At 41.4% G+C, this 19,741-nt stretch overlaps 1 protein-coding gene across 3 annotated transcripts in view; it reads left to right on the top strand.

Annotated features, from left to right (window-relative positions):
• The window catches only part of LOC143029213 (tyrosine-protein phosphatase non-receptor type 11-like), a 200,878-nt gene extending 181,447 nt beyond the window's left edge, over nucleotides 1–19,431 (top strand). For all 3 annotated transcript variants that reach the window (XM_076191786.1, XM_076191784.1, XM_076191785.1), the window contains exons 9-12: nucleotides 333–516; nucleotides 5,830–5,981; nucleotides 14,732–14,952; nucleotides 16,332–19,431. In XM_076191786.1, the coding sequence (XP_076047901.1) occupies nucleotides 333–516; nucleotides 5,830–5,981; nucleotides 14,732–14,952; nucleotides 16,332–16,500 (726 nt within the window). In that variant the 3' untranslated portion in view covers nucleotides 16,501–19,431. The remainder of the gene's footprint in view (nucleotides 1–332; nucleotides 517–5,829; nucleotides 5,982–14,731; nucleotides 14,953–16,331) is intronic.
• The last annotated feature ends 310 nt before the right edge of the window (nucleotides 19,432–19,741 follow it).

Genomic DNA, 19,741 nt, shown 5'->3' with positions numbered 1-19,741 from the left:
TTGAATTTGTGATATGCCACTCACTGGGACCAATGATGTGTACCTGCATGTGGTGATCTTTCAAGATGGACAGCAAAGCTGCCCATTTTCAAATTGCATCACTTTGTCTCAGGACTGGGCCTAAGATCAATGTCAACTTCAGCTGTGTTTCTTAAAAATTTTCAGCCAAAAAGAAATAGTCCTACACTAATACAACACCAACAACAGACCAGAATTTCTTCCCAGAAGGATCTGGGAACATTGCCAGTCACTGTGGAGCTGTGGGCTTTCCACATAATGAGACTCTAGGGAACTGTTCATTTATTAACACCATCTACTCTTGTTCCATACAGGCTTGGCCCGATCATGGTGTTCCAGGAGATCCGGGATGTGTTCTCAATTTCCTTCACGATGTTAACCGTCGGCAGGAAGACATTGGTGGTGCAGGTCCCATTGTGGTTCACTGCTCAGCAGGCATTGGACGCACAGGAACTTTTATTGTTATTGATATGATTCTTGACCAGATACATCGTCAGGGTAAGCAAACATAGTTGTAAATACATATAACAATGGCTTTTTCCCACTTATAAGGGAGGTAGCCAAAAAAAACGAGGGCAGAAAGTCCACTCTCACCCATTTCTTACCCACACACTTCACTCCCAATCACCCCCTCCCTCCCTCTTATTTTGGCTCTCCCTGGATGATGGGTCATCCCTGCATCATGCCCACTGTCGTACATGCATATATCAAAGGCTTTTTCCCCCTTACAAGGGAGGTAGCCAAAATACAAAGGCATAAAATCCACTCCCACCCATTCCATTCCCATTCACCCCCTTCCTCTTATCTTGTCTCCTTGTGGATGATGGGTCATCCCTGCATCTCACCCACTACCCTGGGTCAGAAGCAGTGTCACAAGATACAGCACATTCACAGCAAGGCCTCTTCATTAAATTGGCAACCACCCTCTTTATCCCCTCATGCAGAAAAAGAGGATGGGGAGAAATCCCTTCAGGCTGAGTCAAATTATTTTTTCAAACATACTCCCTCACCCCCCCATCCCCCACCCACTTCCTTTCATGCATCACAGCATCATCCATACACAACCACTCTCAATTCACCCCTATCTTCTGTTTTCTCCCATCCTTCCTCAACAGACATTCCCCTCTTTCCCAATGCCTTTTTTTACCCCATCCATCCATCTCATCCTTTGTTGGCCCCTCATGTTCACTCTTTTTACCTCTGCCTTCACTCAAACTTTCCATGTGTTCAAACCATCCAAATACTCTTTCATCAACCCTATTGCCCAACTCCATTTCCACCCAACCCTATCGCCCAACTCCACATCGTTTTTCATCCTATCCAGCTTAGTAACCCCAATCATACTTCTCAGGCACCTAATCTCAAACACATTCAAACTCCTCTCTATATTCCATGTTTCTGCCCCAATACAGTGCCGTCAGCACAATCACTTCTTCATTCAATCTCCTCCTAGCATCCATTCCCAAATGTCTATTTCTCATTACTCTTTTTAATCCTCCAAGCCATTTACTTGCTTCTCTCAATCTTTATTCTACCTCCACCTCCACTCCTCCCTTTCCTACCACATTTGGACCCAAGTATCTAAAACTATCCACTTCCTCCAGTCTCTCTCCCTTATTACTTACTTCCAGTCTGCTGCCACTTTCGCTCCTTGTACAATTCATCAACTTCCCACATTTATCTTCAATTTTCTTCTTTCGTACACCTTCCCAAACTGTCACTAACTTCCTCAATCCCTCCTCTGATCCTACCATAAGTGCAGTATCATAAGCAAAAAACAAATGGCTTATCTTCCACTTTTCTCCATTTCCTTCACCCATCTCCAATCCCCAACCCATTACCCTTAGATTTACCTCACACACCACACCATTCATTTATTAATTGAACAACCAAGGTGACATAACACATACCTGGCAAAGTCCCACCTTAACCTCAGACCACTTATTCTCTCCATTTCCGATTCTTCTATCACAAGCTCTATCACTCTCGTAAAAACTCTTGACTGCTCTTAACAGCTTTCCTCCTATCCCATATATCTGCAATACATCCTATAGTGCCTTCCTGTCTATTCTGTCATGAGCCTTTTCCAAATCCATAAAGGCCCAAAAAACATCCTTACCTTTTCCTAAAGCTTTCTCACATATGTCTTACTACAAAAATCTGATCCACGCAACATCTACCTGTTCTAAACCTACACTGTTCTTCACTAACCCTCTGTTCCTCTCCTAATCCTCTCAATTAAAACCCTTCCATAAGTCTTCCCAACTACACTTAACAAACTGATCCCTCTGAAACAACTACACTTACACTTGTCCCCTTTTCCCTTGTAAAGTGGAACTATGCAGGCAGTCCCAGTCCTCCAGCACTCTACCCTCTTTTAAATAAACATTCAATAACTTCACCAGCCAGTCCACCATCACTCTACATACATACATACCTATATCAAAGGCTCTTTTTCTCCTTATAAGGGGGGTAGCCAAAAACCAAAGGCATAAAAACCACCCCCATTCATTCCATCCTTATCACTCTCCACTGCCCACCCTCTTATCTTGGCACCTCCTGGATGATGGGTCATCCCTGCATCTTGCCCACTGCTCTGGGTCAGAAGCAGTGTTGCAAGACACAGCACATCCACAGCAAGGCCACTTCATTAAATTGGCGACCCCCCTCTCTGTCCCCTCATGCAGAAAAGGAAAAGACAGGGAGAAATCCCTTTGGGCTGTGTCAAATTTTTCTCACACATACTCCCTCACCCCCCATCCCCCACCCATTCCACCTCATGCATCACAACATCATCCATATACAACCATTCTCCATTTACCTGTCTTCTGTCCTCTCCCGTCCTTCCTCAACAGACATACCCCTTTTCCCAAAGCCCCTTTTACGCCATCCATCCATCTCATCCTAGGTCGCCCCCTCATGTTCACTCCTTCCACACCTCTTTTATTAGTCTTTCTTCACTCATTCTTTCCATGTGTCCAAACCATCACAATACTCTTTCATCCACCCTATCTCCCAACTCCCTTTCCACCCCTGTTCTCCTCCTCACCTCCTCATTTCTCACTCTTTCCAGCCTAGTAACCCCTACCATACTTCTCAGACACCTCATCTCACTTTCAAACTCCATCTCTCTTCCTCTCTTATGTTCCATGTTTCTGCCCCATACAATGCTGTCAGCACAATCATTCCTTCATACAATCTCCTCTTAGCATCCATTCCCAAATGTCTGTTTCTCATTACTTTTTAATACACCAAGGCATTTACTCGCTTCTCTCAACCTACATTCTACCTCCACCTCCACTCCTCCCTTTCCTGCCACATTCCCACCCAAGTATCTAAAACATCCACTTCCTCCAGTCTCTCTCCCTTAATACTCACTTTCAGTCTGCTGCCACTTTCACCCCTTGTTCATCACATCACCTTACTTTTACCCACATTTATTTTCTACTTCCTTCTTTCACACACTTTCCCAACCTGTCACTTTCTCAATCCCTCCTCTGATCCTTCTACAAGTGCTGTGCCATTTTCTTTAACTATCTCCAATCCCTGACCCACCACCCTTGCATTTACCTCTCGCACCATCCCATCCATGTATAAAATTGAACAGCCAGGGTGACATAACACCATCACTGTACGTTTTTTTTTTTTTTTTTTTTTCTATCCCTCCTATGACCCTTCTACAAGTGCTGTGCCATTTTCTTTAACTATCTCCAATCCCTGACCCACCACCCTTGCATTTAGCTCTCGCACCACCCCATCCATGTATAAAATTGAACAGCCAGGGTGACATAACACCATCACTGAATGTTTTTTTTTTTTTTACATTCTGCATGACACCCATCCAACCCAGGTGCCTTGCCTGCTGTCATCTTTCCTTATTTCTCCTCGCTCATCACTGTCATTTTCTTAGCACTACCTTTCCTTTCCCATCCTATCCTCCTTCACATTTAGCAACTCCCAAAAATACTCTATCCATCTTCCTCTTATTGCCAGCTCCACCATTATCTCTCTCTCTGCACCTTTTACCTTTTCTTTTTTACTTGATTCATCTCCTCTTCCTCTTTTAATCTTTCCAAAACATCTTTTTATTTATTTCAAAATTTTCTGTCATACTCTTACCTCATTTCACACCTGCTCTCCTCTTTGTTTCCTTTATCTTATGCTTTGCTTCTCTTTTCTTTGTACCTCTCATAGGATTCTCTTGTGTTATTTTGTACCATCCTCCTTGATCCACACAATCTTTGCACACCTTGCGACTCCCTCCTTGAATCATCCCCATTCATTCTCCACTCCTATTTCTACTCTATCCTTTACTGTAACTCCTCTCAACTTGTGCTCCTTCTTTTCTTTCTCATTAAACCAATTTAATTGAGCACCTCCCTACCTTCTGCCATTTTCCTCTTTCTCCATTTATACTAGTCTCAACTTACCGTCCACCAAAAAATGATCTGATATTCCACCACTCTCCCCTAACATGTACATCCTTAACTCTTCCTATTATTCTCCTGGTTACCACTATATAGCTCATTAATGCTCTATCCACCACCCTTTCCCATGTGTACTTATGCTTGATCTTCCTAAACACTGTATTTGCCATCATCAACTCTCTTGACACATCTCCACCATCAACTCTCCACTACAAATTTTTCCTGGAACTCCACACTTCCCAACTACTCCATCTATTGGTGTCTTTCCTACCCTAGCATTTAGGTGTCTCACAATACCATGAAATTTCTCCCTAATCCCTCTATGCACTCGTTTAAATATATCCAAAAAGCCTCCCTTTCCTCTATACTCTTCTCACTACCACACTCATATGCACAAAAACTCACATCTCCCTTCCCAGTTTCATGTTCATCCACATTAACCTTTAAGAAACTTCCATCCACTCCACCACACATCTATATCTTCACTTACTAGTATAGCCAACCCTTTTCTCCCTCATCCTCTCTTCACTCCTGAGACTCTCCCAACTACACTCCCAAACTCAAACTCACCCCTTCCTTTCAACTTCATTTCACTCAATGCCAACACATTCATCTTTCTTCTCACATACTGTCTATCTCTTCCCTTTTACTCTCATCTGCAACACATCCATGCACATTAAGACCCAAACCTTAGGGTTTTGGTTGGAAAACTCCCATACCCTCTTATGCCTCTATAGGAATGTCCCCTTTTGGGGCTGTAGGGAGAAGGATGCTGTTTTTGTCGCCTTTTATGATTTAAGTGGAAATACTTAGTGGCAGTATTCTTTTCCCCCACAAGGTCCAGCAAAATGAGAAAATTAATATTCAGGGAAGTGGTACAGGACAGTAACAAGAGTAGGGGGGACAGCATAACGGAGGGACAGTCACAGTATAATAAAGTATCATCATTTCTCGGTGAATAGAGATTTCCTCTCCACAGACAAAATGATGTGTGGCTCTGGTACTTAGGGTTGCCCTATATAGACGCTAAAGTATCAGCTGCATGCTACTGAGCAGCTGAGACGGGGTACTTGATAAAGGAATAAAGCTTTTAAACATGGTTGATTTTTGTTTATTATACATAATACATTCCTTTTCCCCTTGTACTTCTATAATGTATACTTTAAAACCCATGAGATACCCCTCCCACTTTAGCACCTCATGAACTCCTCAACCATGATATGCCTTTTGAAAACCATGAATATTAAAATTACAAATGTTAAGAGATGACTGTAGTAATAATTACAATTTTCTACAAAAGTGTTTTGTATAACTGTAGCCAGGCTAGTGAATGACCACATGGTATTGTAAGACCACTTTTGTATGTTTCAATGTTTTCTTTCAGGGTTGGACTGTGAGATAGATATCCAACGCACAATCCAGATGGTCCGGTCACAGCGCTCAGGAATGGTACAGACTGAAGCACAGTACAAATTTGTTTACTTAGCAGTGCAGCACCATATCGACACAGTCCAACAGAGGATTACGGCAGAACAAGTATGTTCAAGCTTTCTTGGGGCAGATGGTCATATAGGGCTCTTTATGTCTTTCTTATTCCAAGACTTGTGCTTAAGAGGACTGAGGTCAAACAGTCCTTTAACCACTTCAGTAGGACTCAAATTCTTGCATGCAACATTGGCTGCCATATGTAATTTGCATCACATTACTTGCATTATAAAATAGTCACTTCTGTATTATTTGTTCTCTTTTACTTTGAGTACTAATAAACACAGAAAACATGATCAAACCAGTTCACAGAATCCAGGGATAACTCACGTACAACTACAAAAAATATATATAATCAGGACGTCGATGCCAGCATCCTTGTGTACCCACTCGCGCCTCATGATGCCTGCATAGGCGTCATCATGCTTAAGTGGCCTGTCACATTTTAGATTTCTTACAAGAGACCCCTTGTGACTAGATTGACTTAAAATTGCTCCAAGAAGAAAAGTTGTACTGCTCTGTTGTATTATTTTTGAACAGTTTAAGCTTGTGGGGTGTGTTCTGGAGTGTGTGTATAGAAAGTATTGTGTATATTGCTACACCAGTTCTGTGTTGATAATGTTTCCATGCTTGGCTGGTGACCCAGTTATTAAGAAACCTGTTTGTCTCTTGTATGTTTTTTCTGGAAGGACTGATAATGGCTATCTACAAGAGGTGGTCTTCCAAAAATATGTCTTCAGAGTCATATCCCTGCTGTCCATCTTCAAACCCTATCAATTTCCTCACTTTCATTTGAAGATGCAGCCCTGAGAGGGTGACACTTGATCTTTGGACTGGGCCCAAGATATCTCTTTATCCATTTAGCATTGAAACAGTACCAACACAGAATAGGCCTGGCCACAGTTTCAAACTAGCCCAAATATATCTACCATACAGGAGGGTTTTGATTGAGAGGATTAGGAGAGGAACAGAGGGAGTAATTGGTGAAGAACAGTGTGTGGTTTAGGAAAGGTAGGGGTTGCATGGATCAGATTTTTGTAGTAAAAATGTGAGAAAGCTTTAACAAAAGGTAAGGATGTTTTTTTGGGCCTTAATGTATTTAGAAAAGGCTTATGACATGAAGGCACTGAGGTTTTACAGATTGGGGGAAAGCTTTTAAAGGCAGTCAAGAGTTTTTACAAGAGTAGTTGAGCCTGTGTTAGAATTGGAAATAGAAAGAGCAAGTGATTTGAGGTAAAGGTGGGGCTTTGTCAGGGATGTGTCATGTTGCCATGGTTGTTCAATGTATAAATATATGGGGTGGTATAGGAGGTAAATACAAGGGTTAGGGCCAGGGAATTGTAGATGGTTTAAGATTGTGGAGAGAAGTGGGAGGTGAGCCAGTTGTTTGTGGAAAACCCTGCACTTATAGGGAGGATCAGAAGAGGGATTAAGGCAGTTGGTGACAGAGTTTGGGAAGGATAAGAGAAAGTTGAAGGTCAATGTGCACAGAGATGTGGTGATAAGAAATTTACAAGTGGAGGGGATGGCAACGAGCTGGAGGTAGGTCTTCTCTTAAAGGAGAGAGGCAAAATTAAGTGAACAGTGTCGGGATGGTGGCAATATGGGTCAGGGCCTAGCTGGAAGGCAAACTATGGAAGGGTGTAAAATAAGTGACATTGGATCTCTTTTATAAAAGTGTAGTCCATGGGACCAGAGATTAAAAGGTGGCAATTCACCTGGGGTTGGGTGCCAAAAAGATTCTGCAAAGGGAGAGAGACTGGTAGCTTTGGAGACTGCTGGGCTCAATTATATTGGCAGTTGGGAAAGGTGGAAAGAGATTCCAAATGATGATTGCGGCTTTGGGAAGATGGAGAGAGAGATAGCTACTGGGAGAGATGGTGATGCTTATCATTTGGGCTCTGAGGCTACCTTCCAGAACACAAGGTTGCTCATTCTACACACCAATTAATTGGCCGCTGTCAATGTGCCTTGATATTACCTTGGCTCCTAGATTATCCCAAGGAACCTAGTATTGTGTGTGCCAACTGTGCTGTGGTGGTTCTCTAAGCCATCATGAACTGCAGCACATTTGCCTAAGAAGACAACAGACTAACAGATAGTTTCAAGTATTTGGGGTTGCATACGGCAGGAAATGTAGGAATGGGGGTGGAGGTAAACTATAGACTGAGAGAAGCAAGACGTCTTAGATGATTGAAAAGTGTCATGAGAAATGGGCATCTGGAAATGGATGCAGAGATTATGTATTTACCTAGTTGTATTATACGGAAAAGGAGCTGTGCTTGTGGCGACCCATCTTTGTATCTCTCAGCATCAAGTTTTTTCTTAAAATCTTGAAAAGTGTTTGCACACACTGTTTCTTTGTCCAATTTGTTCCAAGTATCTATCACTCTCACTCTGTGTAGGAAGCTTTTTTTTTTTTCTTTCTCTTTAGATATCTTCTGTAATTATTATTTTTTTTTTTCGTATCCTCTTGTTTTTACATTGTACCATTTCAATGTGAAGGGATGATTGTGCCTATGACATTGTATAAGGCAGACTTGGAATTTAACAGAGACAGAAAATAAAAGTTTAAATGTGTTTGACAAATATGGTAGGGGTTACAAAGTTGGATAAATTGAGAAACAAAGAGATGAGGGTGGAAGAGAGATGGCAGAGGGCTGATGAAAGAATATTGGGATAGTTTCAACACATGGAAAGAATGAGTAAAGATTAGCTAAAGAGTTGCAAAAGGCAGAGGTGGATGGAGTGAACTTAAGGGGATGACCAAGAATGAGATTGATGGGGTGAAAGGGGATTTGAGCAAGGCAAGGCAGGGAGAAGGCAGTGAATAGGGGTGAGTGGAGAATGATTGTTTATGGATGGTAGTGTGATGTAGCCCAAAGGGATTTCTCCCCTTCTCTATTTTCTGCATGAGGGGACAGAGAGTGGGGGTCACCATGGATGTGCAGCATTGCTTCTGACCTAGTCAGTGGAGAGGAGAAAGGGGTGACCCTTCATCCATAAGGAGCTGAGATAAGAGGGAAGCAAAGGTGGTGGATGAGAGTGAGTGCATGCCCTTGACTTGGCATATATATATATATATCTATATATATATCAATAGGATTCAAACCTTTGTATAAGTGACTGCTTTTTACAAAGCAAGAACTGTCATTGTACTATTGTGACCATACAAAATGGTACAGTGTGCAACACAACTATTTCAAACCACCAATGGCACTCAAGTAGCACAATATGCACTCTATTTTATTGAGTCATTATTCAGTCGAGACATCCTACAAGTTGTGTATCATTTACGAAAAATGGATTAACTAACTACACCATTGGGATTTGAACCCTTGTATAAGTGACTTTTTACAAAGCAAGGACAATGCCATTGTGCAATTATGACTGCAAAATTATATGACCTGGGACATGGCCAAGTCACACCACTGACAGTACTTGAGTAGCACAGTATGCATCCTATTTCATTGAGTCTTCATTCAGGAGAGACATCCGACAAGTTGGGTCATTTGTGACAAATGAATTAAAAAGCTACACCCATGCATAACTGCTTTTTTACAAAGCAAAGACAATGCCACTGTGATATCACGACCATACAAAATGGTACAACTCGGGACACAGCCAGATCATGCCACCGATGGCAGTCGAGTTGCACAGCATGCATCCTTTTTCAGTCTTTATTTAGTCGAGCCATCTGACAAGTTGTCACGCCTAAATAATGACTCGATGAAATATAATGCATACTGTGCTACCCAAGTGCTGATGGTGGTGCAACCTGGCCATGTCCCAGGTCCATTTTGTAGTCACAACAGCACAATGACATCATCCTTGCTTTGCAAAAAGCAGTTGTTTATGCAAGGGTTCTAATCACAATGGTTAACTTGTTAATCCATTTGTCACAAATGACACACAATTTGTTGGATGGCTCACCTGAATAAAGACTTGATGAAATGGAATGCATACCGAGTGACCTGGTCATGTCCCGGAGACACAACCAGGTCGCCCCACTGACAGCTCTTGAATAGCAGAGTATGTATTCTATTTTGTCAAGTATTTATTCAAATGAGCCATCTGACAAGTTGTGTGCCATTTACAACAAATGAATTAAGAAGCTACACCATTGGGATTGGATCCCTGGCTTAAGGGATTGCTTTTTACAAAGCAACAATGCTACTGTGTTATCAAGACCATACAAAATGAGACATGACCCTTGTTACCACAGGTTGCACTTGAGTAGAAAAGTATCTATTCTATTTTGTCGGGTCTTTATTCAGGCAAGCCAGCCTACAAGCTGTCACACCTGAATAAAAGGACTCAGTGGAATAGAATGCATACTGTGTTACACTAGTGCTGTCAGTGTTCCTTGGACATGACCAGGTTGCACCACCAATGGCACTTGAGTAGCACCGTATGCATTCTATTTCATTGAGTCTTTATTCAGGTGAGCCATCCAGCAAGTTGTGTCACTTGCAACAAATGTAATAAGAAGCTACACCCTGTAAGATTCAAACCCTTGCAAAGTGACTACTTTTTACAAAGCAAGGACGATGTCATTGTGCTATCATACATACATACATCATACATATACCAAGGCTTTTTCCCCCTTACAAGGGGGGTAGCCAAAAAGAAAAAGGCATAAAATCATTCCCACCCATTCCATCCCTGAATACACTCCACACCTCTCCACCCTCCCTCTTATCTTAGCACCTCCTGAATGACGGGTCATCCCTGCACCTTGTCCACTGCCCTGGGTCAGAAGCAGTGTCGCAAGACACAGCACATCCACAGCAAGGCCGCTTCATTAAATCGGTGACACCCCCTCTCCATAAAATGAGAGGACGGGGAGAAATCCCTTCGGGCTGCGTCAAATTTTGCTCACACATACTACCTCACCCCCCATTCCACCTCATGCAATCACATCATCATCCATATACAACCATTCTCCATTCACCCCTGTCTTCTGTCCTCTCCCGTCCTTCCTCAACAGACATTCCCCTCTTCCCCAAAGCCCCCTTCACCCCATCCATCCACCTCATCCTAGGACGTCCCCTCATGTTCACTCCCTCCACATCTGCCTTCCACACCTCTTTTACTAGTCTTTCTTCACTCATTCTTTCCATGTGTCCAAACCATCCTAATATTCTTTCATCAACCCTATCTCCCAGCTCCTTTTCCACCCCCGTTCTCCTCCTCACCTCCTCATTTCTCACTCTATCTAGCCTAGTAACCCCCATCATACTTCTCAGACACCTCATCTCAAACACATTCAAACTCCTTCTCTCTTATGTTCCATGTTTCTGCCCCATACAGTGCTGTTGGCACAATCACTCCTTCATACAGTCTCCTCTTAGCATCCATTCCCAAATGTCTATTCCTCATTACACTCTTTAATCCACCAAGGCATTTACTATCATGACCATACAAAATTGTACCACCTGGGACACAACCAATTTGCACCACTGGTGGCACTTGAGTAGCACAGCATGCATTCTATTTCATCAAGTCATTATTCAGGTGAGCCATCCAAAATCTTGTCACACCTGAATAAAGACTCATTGAAGTAGAATACATAATGTGCTACTCAACTACCATCAGTGGTACAACATGGTGTGTCCTAGGTCATACAATTTTGTACAGTCACGATAGCACGACAGCATCATCCTTGCTTTGTAAAAAGCAGTTGCTTATGCAAAGGGTCGAATCCCAATGGTGTAACTTCTTAATCCATTTGTTGCAAGGCTCCCCTGAATAAAGAGTCAACAAAATAGAATGGATATTGTGCTACTAAGTTGTTGTTGTTGTTGTTGTGCTACTAAGTTACTGTTGGTGGTGCAACCTGGTTGTGTCCTAGGTCACACTTTTGTATGGGCATAACACAATGGCATCATCCTTGCTTTGTAAAAAGCAGTCACTTATGCAAGGGTTCTAATATCAATGGTGTAGCTTGTTAATCCATTTGTCGCAAATAACCCAACTTGTCAGATGGATCATCTGAATAAAGATTTGATGAAATAGAATGCATTATGTGCTACTCAAGTGCTGTTAGTGGTGGAATCCAGTAGTGTCCCAGGACATACCATTTTGTACTGTCACAATGACATAACAGCATTATCCTTGTCTCTGTATAAAGCAGTTGCTTATGCAAGGGTTCGAATCCCAGTGGTGTAGTTTGTTTCTCCACTTGTTGCAAATGACACAATTCATTGGATGGCTCACCTGAATAAAGACTCAATGAAAAAGATGCATACTATGTTACTCAAGTGCCAGCAGTGGTGCGACCAGGTCATGCCATTTTATATGGTCATGATAACACAATGGCATCATCCTTGCTTTGTAAAAAAACAGTTGCCTATGCAAAGGTTCAAATCTCGCTGGTGTAGCTCGTTAATCCACTTGTTGCAAATGACACAACTTGTTGGATGGTTTATCTGAATAGAGACTCGACAAAATAGAATGCAAACTGTGCTACACAAGTGCTGTTGGTGGTGCGACTTGGTTGTGTCCCAAGTCATACCATTATGTTCTGTCTCACCTATAGTACAATGATATAATTCTTGCTCTATAAAATGCTGTCTCCTAAGCAAAGGTTCAAATCCCAGTGTAGCTTATTAATTCATTTGTCAAACAACACACACACATATATATATATATATATGTTGAAATATGTATGACAATGAGTGGAAAGGGTGGTGAGGTAATAATTTTTCTTTTTGAGAGCATACTGGGTGTGCAGTGAGGAATTTCTCCAAGAGAAATTGAATACGTTTTTGACATATTTAGGACTGTGTTACCCACAAGGACTCTTACATAAACTAAAAGAAAAAGCTTTAAGAATAACAAAAATAACCAGAAAAAGGCAAATATGTGAGAACAAAGGGGACAGCCAGGGTTTTTTGTCCCTCCCAAATTCCAAACACACAGATGAAATCGGACAGTTGCTCACCAAGGCAGGGTTAAGAATTGCATATGGCACAGGGACCAGAACATATAACATCATTAAAAACAAAACAAAAATGAGTACCAAATGGGTACCGAGGACAGCCTGATTTATAATTCCTTGTAAAAGCTGTCCTGTCAGTTATTTTGGGAAAACTGACAGAGGAATAAAAAATGGCTATATGAACACAAGAATGACATTAAAGCCCACCAGACATCAAATTCTCTAGTGGTTCATATAGACAATTTTGGCCACCTTCCTGACTGGGAAAATACAGAGGTACTCCACAAAGGGCTAAGAAAACAAGAAAGAAAAATAATTGAAGCAGCGTACATCCCTTCAAAACCTTGTAGTAATCATAGAGAAGGATTTATCAAATTATCGAAATTGACTAGTGACTGTTCGAGGTGAAGCGGAACGAAGGAAGGATGGAGATATGGGAGGAACAGGGTAAGGAAAATGAAGTATGTAAGCTGTAAATATTTTCTTAGTGTATACTCTGAGGAAGTCCTTTAAGGACAAAACGTTAGTAATAAAACTTCTACGGTTTTTTGGCGTTTACCTAACCAAGTGGGAGGTGAGCCAGCTGTTGTTTGCGGACGACACTGCGCTTGTGGCAGGATCGGAGGAGGGACTGAGGAAGTTGGTGACAGAGTTTGGGAGAGTGTGTGATAGAAGAAAGCTGAAGATAAATGTGGGTAAAAGTAAGGTGATGAGATGTACAAGGGGTGAAAGTGGCAGTAATCTGGAAGTGAGCATTAAGGGAGAGCAACTGGAGGAAGTGGATAGTTTTAGATACTTGGGTGCAAATGTGGCAGGAAAAGGTGGAGGGGCGGTGGAGGTAGAATGTAGATTGAGAGAAGCGAGTAAATGCCTTGGTGGATTAAAAAGTGTAATGAGGAATAGAAATTTGGGAATGGATGCTAAGAGGAGACTGTATGAAGGAGTAATTGTGCCAACAGCACTGTATGGAGCAGAAACATGGAACATAAGAGAGGAAGAGAGAAGGAGCTCGAATGTGTTTGAGATGAAGTGTCTGAGAAGTATGATGGGGGTTACTAGGCTAGATAGGGTGAGAAATGAGGTGAGGAGGAGAACAGGGGTGGAAAGAGAGTTGGGAGATAGGGTTGATGAAAGATTATTAGGATGGTTTGGACACATGGAAAGAATGAGTGAAGAAAGACTGGTAAAGGAGGTATGGAAGGCAGATGTGGAGGGAATGAACATGAGGGGACGTCCTAGGATGAGATGGATGGATGGGGTGAAGGGGGCTTTGGGGAAGAGGGGAATGTCTGTTGAGGAAGGACGGGAGAGGACAGAAGACGGGTGAATGGAGAATGGTTGTATATGGAAGATGCTGTGATGCATGAGGTGGAATGGGGGTGAGGTAGTGTGTGTGAGCAAAATTTTGACGCAGCCCAAAGGGATTTCTCCCCGTCCTCTCCTTTATATGGGGGGACGGAGAGGGGGGGTCATTGATTTAATGAAGCAGCCTTGCTGTGTCTTGCGACACTGCTTCTGACCCAGGGCAGGGTGCAGGGATGACCCGTCATCTAGGAGGTGCTAAGATGGGAGGGAGGGTGGAGGGGTGTGGAGTGTTTTCAGGGATGGAATGGGTGGGAATGATTTTATGTCATTTCCTTTTTGGCTACCTCCCTAGTAAGGGGGAAAAAGCCTTGGTATATGTATGTATATGTACCTCACCACCCTTTCCACTCATATTTATATATATATATACTTTTTCTTTCTTCCTCTCTTTTATGCCACATGAGCATCAATTCTTTTATTTTAGTTTCTTCAACCCTTCTTGATTTCTATCACCAGTTAAGAAGACCTTACTAATGATCATTACTTTTTTCAGAAAAGTCTTCAGCTGGGACGGGAGTACACAAACATCAAGTATAGTAGTGAGCATGCAGGTGGTGTGGACATGGTAAAATCAATGCTCTCTAGATCAACCATATCCCTTCCAACCACTCCCTCCACCATTTCCCTCCCCACCACCCCATCCACCACTCCAAGGGACCCAAAGAAGATCACCATGACTCTTCCTAAGACACAATCCGAAAACCATTTGCCTAGGTAAGGTAATATAAATGCATGGGCATCATATAGATTCCCAGACTTGGTAACAAAGGTATCAATTCTTTGGATACAGTAGGTAAATTGACCTGTATCTGTTAATAGAGATACTAAATATTTGCCTTGTATACTCTACATAGTAAATGTGAGTGCATCCTAAACCATTGCCAATTTTTATGTTCAGCACTGAAATTTAGGCCTGATAATGAAATTGTACTTAAACCAACCCATGGTCACTAGAATTACTTGTTAACAATGATGATAAGCATACTAAATAAAAGCAATGCATATGTACTTATCCACATGGTGAAGTGCATCTATACTGTCAACAAAGTAATGAGGGAAAAAGGATTGTGATACTCCCCAAGGTAGGCATAGCTCCTCTTGGGGATCGGTGCCACCTGCGTAGAGCCGGTGGCCAGGGGTAGTTGCTGCCGTTTGGCTCCCCAACTCTTGGGGTTGGGAGGTGGTCCCACGTCGTAGACGCTGCAGCTCCAGGACCCAAAACAACACAACACCCAAAGACCTTTATCACGCACAGATACTCTCTTCTCTTCCTCCACAACCACCAAATACCAGCCTCCGGAAACATATTCATAATCATATCACTCACCGCTCCATTAACACACTGAAAGACAACACACTGCTGCATGCCAGACCACCTGATATCCACCCTTCTGAATCCTCTCTCCCATGAAAGGACAGAGTCCACTTGGCCAGACTGCGGTGCGGTCACCACCCAGCACTTCTAAGCTACCAGAAGAGGCTGGATGACCGCGTTGTGAACAGCTGCCCAGGATGTAACACTTCACCCCATACCATACAACACATAATGGAAGACTGCATTATACACAATCATGCATGCAAACAACACAACATACGCTCTATAAAGGATTTGTGGGAAAACCCAGTTTCGGCTATGGCATTCCTTGGGGAGACGGGACTGCTCGGACAGACAGTCTAGGGAACAACAACAACAACAACAACAAAGTAATGAAAATGTTCTTGATTATTTGTTTGAATAAAATTGGACTACAACATTTCAAACAAATAGCCATGTGCTCTAATAACATAAATGTACATAACCTTTCAGTTTGTGTGGAAGTTATATAGGTGATTATTATCTAAACTATTTCAATGGACTCCCGAGATGTTGTATCCATATAATTTGACTACAAATTGTACATAGCATAGCTCATTTTTATTGAGAACTTGGTTAGATGTACTGTGTTTGGTGAATATTTACTACTCTAAACAACATTACCTTGAATACTCCTACATCCAAGGGGCAGAAATTTGCCAAATATTTGTGCATCCTCAGATCCCTAACATGACCAGCAAATCAAGACCTTTAAAAGTGAACATTTACTCTGTTTCAGACCCCCTGATGAGTTGCCCAAACAAATCTATGAAAACCTTCCTCCTGTCAAGGAAAAGAACCAATCTGCCTCAGGTGCCCCACTCTCTTCCCCAAACTCACCAACATCCCCCACCTTTCCATCACCTCCAACAGCTCCAAGACCTTCCTTGCCCCCAAGAACCACATGACATGAGGAGAGTTCAGAGGAACCAAAGGAAATACTTCACTGTGACATTTAGTTTGGTTCGTTGATGTAATATCAAGCTTTGTAATGACAAGTAATGCCCCTGAAGCATTGAAAATTGAAAAGAACTGTGAATTACATATTGGAAAGAGACCTTTTAACAAGTCAAAAGATTTTTTTTTATGTGATTGCTCTCTTTTTCTGTGTTACATGAAGTTAATCATGGATAGAAACTGCCTTGGGCTATAAGGAATCTCTCTACATTCCAAAACCTACTTAAGTCTTTCTCTGCCACACCGTGTAAGTCCAAACTATTTAAAGGTATGGTCATTTGTTTTTAATTTCAGGCTTCTGTCAAAATTTTATGTAGTCATGTATGTCAAACTTGTGTGTAGGAAAGTTTTATGATGTAAACTATAAAAGCTCAAAAAAGTGGTAACGAACCCACGTGGATTGGCGGCTGGCCTTCATGTATGCTTGTACATGCTGCTCCTGCTTTTTCACATCTGATTTTGTACCCATTTTATATCATACAAGGTTGGAAATGCCTCATCTTGGCATCACATGAATGGAATGTCTCACAGCATTACATATGTAATGCCTTGCTGAAGGTAGCAAACGAAACTTGCCTTACAGAAGGCATCATGAACAGTATGTCTTTCAGTAGACAGCACACAGATCATGTCTTGGTGAAGACAATGAATTAGTAACTTAGTATGAATGACAAAGAGTACTTCCTTGAAGAAGACTTGAACTGGTTAGATTTCAAGATTGTTAACTATTGGCTGGCCTCTTACGATTGTTTACCACTGGTTAGCCTCCAAGACTGCTTACTATTGGTTGGCCAGGAAGACTATATACTGTTGGTTAGCCTCTACAGACTAAACAGCTACATGGGTGAAGACTCCTGTTTGAACCTTTGTCTGTTTAGTCTCATTCTGGGCAGGGTCTTTATCTAGCCCTTATCCTTGGTCTAGGTCCAGATCTTTGTCCCAGGTCTAGGTCTACATCTATGTATGAGTCTTGTGTTGCTGTCCTGTTGTGTAGAAACAATTTGATTGCATCTAGTCCCACTGCCTGCATTTATGTACAATAGCTTTGTAGTATTATACAAAATGTTCCCTCTGGAATAGACACAAGGTGTATCAATATTCAAAAGAATTCAGATGCTAGACATGCTTGGACTGATTAAATTGATGGGTTATAGAAGCTGTAAAATCATACATGTATGCGGAAAATGAAAAACTTTGTAGTTGTGGATGTTCATTTCAGTCTTAAAGGGGAATGAATACCAAGCATTTTGTGATTGTAAGATAAGAGTCGAGATGGGAAAAATTATATTTTACAAAATATTTTAAATGTTGACCAAACTGAAAAAAGCAGATTTGATGTATTTTCATGAGATAGCATAGGATTATTAGTTGAGGAGGCAGCCTCTACTTTGAACATTTTTCAGTTGAATGCTCAGCTTTTGTATGATAGGTAGGTTCTCCTCACTCAGGCAGTAGCATAAATGTCAACATTCAGTGTACCGTATCAGAAAGTGTAATAATCAGATTTGAGGGGAGGCGTTACTTGAATGGATGTCTTTTAAGATATACAAATATGGCTAGTTGAAAAGACTACTGTAAATGCATAGGTGAGAGTGGTGCAGCCTGTGTAACCATTTGTATCTTGCCTAAACAAACCATTTGACAGGTGCATCTCTTGTCATGCCTTTTGGTGGCCTTCTCAAGCAACTATCATCTGCTACCTCTTGGGAATAATCAAATGACAGGAAATTGCAGAGGCTTATTATTAAATAGGTAATGAAATATACCAATATGCCATTTGTTGATTTTAGTTACTCATTCCCATTTAAGTGAACTTTTTATCTTCATCTTCTTTAAGAGACACCAATACAATCAACTACACAACTCAATTTTGTGCCAAACCTTTTCCATTTATCCCTTTTTTTTCTACACAAATCCTCTTTGCTTGTGGTGAAGGGCTGGCCACACACATCACAGTTGCATGCAAGTGGTCATCCTGTTGAATAAACTAAGCCTTTATGTACGTTGAGCAAGAGGAATGTGATGAGCTTTGCAAGTATCAAGCCTGTTATGTGTTCCATGAGAAGACTTGTACATTGGTATCTTTATTCGGGTCTTTGTTAAGATGTGGCAGGATGGATACCAACTGAATGGCTATGCTGTGTGTAATTAATAGGATATAATATATATATATATATATTTCTGTAGAGCTTTGAAACTACAGCTATGAAATGTTGTATGGGCTCTGCAGATTTCTGAAATACTTTTCAAAGCAACAGTGGTGGTTCACACAGGTTGGCACATAGGAGGTATATTGTCTCTTATGGAAGCCAATTCATCCTAAGGTATACTTCCAAGTGTACACACAATTAAGCATACTCATTCATAGTCATACGCTCATCCAGAGACACAGGTAAACCATAAATATATTAATTCTTGTCATATCGTATACACCCTTGTCATGAGTGCTCTCGCCTTCATAATGCACGCATCCACCTTCAGCATATTGTACACAAATCACCCTTCTTAAATACACTCACCCTCATATCATATATAAAATCATCCTTGTCATTTTGTACATCCATTCATAATTGTTCCCAGTCATCCACATGTCTGCATTATGCCAATTAAAATACTCTTTTCCTTACATAAGCATCTCCTATTCGATCCTAGAAATTTCTGCAATCAACCAACCATTCTTTTATTATGAGATTAGTACCAGTTTTCTTTGGCTCATCTGAGTTACTGGACTGAGTTGTCAAATGAATACTATAAAGGGTTAACATTGCACAAAGTGTGAAGGAAATGTGTACTTGATTCCTATGCTGTGTTTGTGTTGCTCCCCAACATGTGCTGCGTTGTATTGTACCGTGTCACATACACAAACAAATATGTAAGCTAAAGCATTTGTATCTCTTTCCCTTGACATCCCTGGTGACAAAATCTGCAATCAACATCACAATCTATGGAATTGGTTAACATTATAATAATCATTGTTTATCCAGTATGACTCAAATGTAGAAATGGAGTAAAGGAAAATAATAACTCAATGTTTTTCAAATTTGACTTATATAAAAATTATGGGTACAGGAAAATAAGAACTAGAGTGCTTTTCATACAAGTGTGACTAATTTACATATAGACAAAGGAAAATAAGAATCTCACCTATGCCGTATAATAATGATGTCCAGAGTCACGACTTGTGGTTGACTT

Source organism: Oratosquilla oratoria, chromosome 10 (genome assembly GCF_046742065.1).
Source record: "Oratosquilla oratoria isolate Oo_2021 chromosome 10, ASM4674206v1, whole genome shotgun sequence".
NCBI classification, from domain to species: Eukaryota; Metazoa; Arthropoda; class Malacostraca; order Stomatopoda; family Squillidae; genus Oratosquilla; species Oratosquilla oratoria.
The sequence above is the reverse complement of the archived record's forward strand: the minus strand, read 5'-3'. Positions and strand labels throughout refer to the sequence as shown.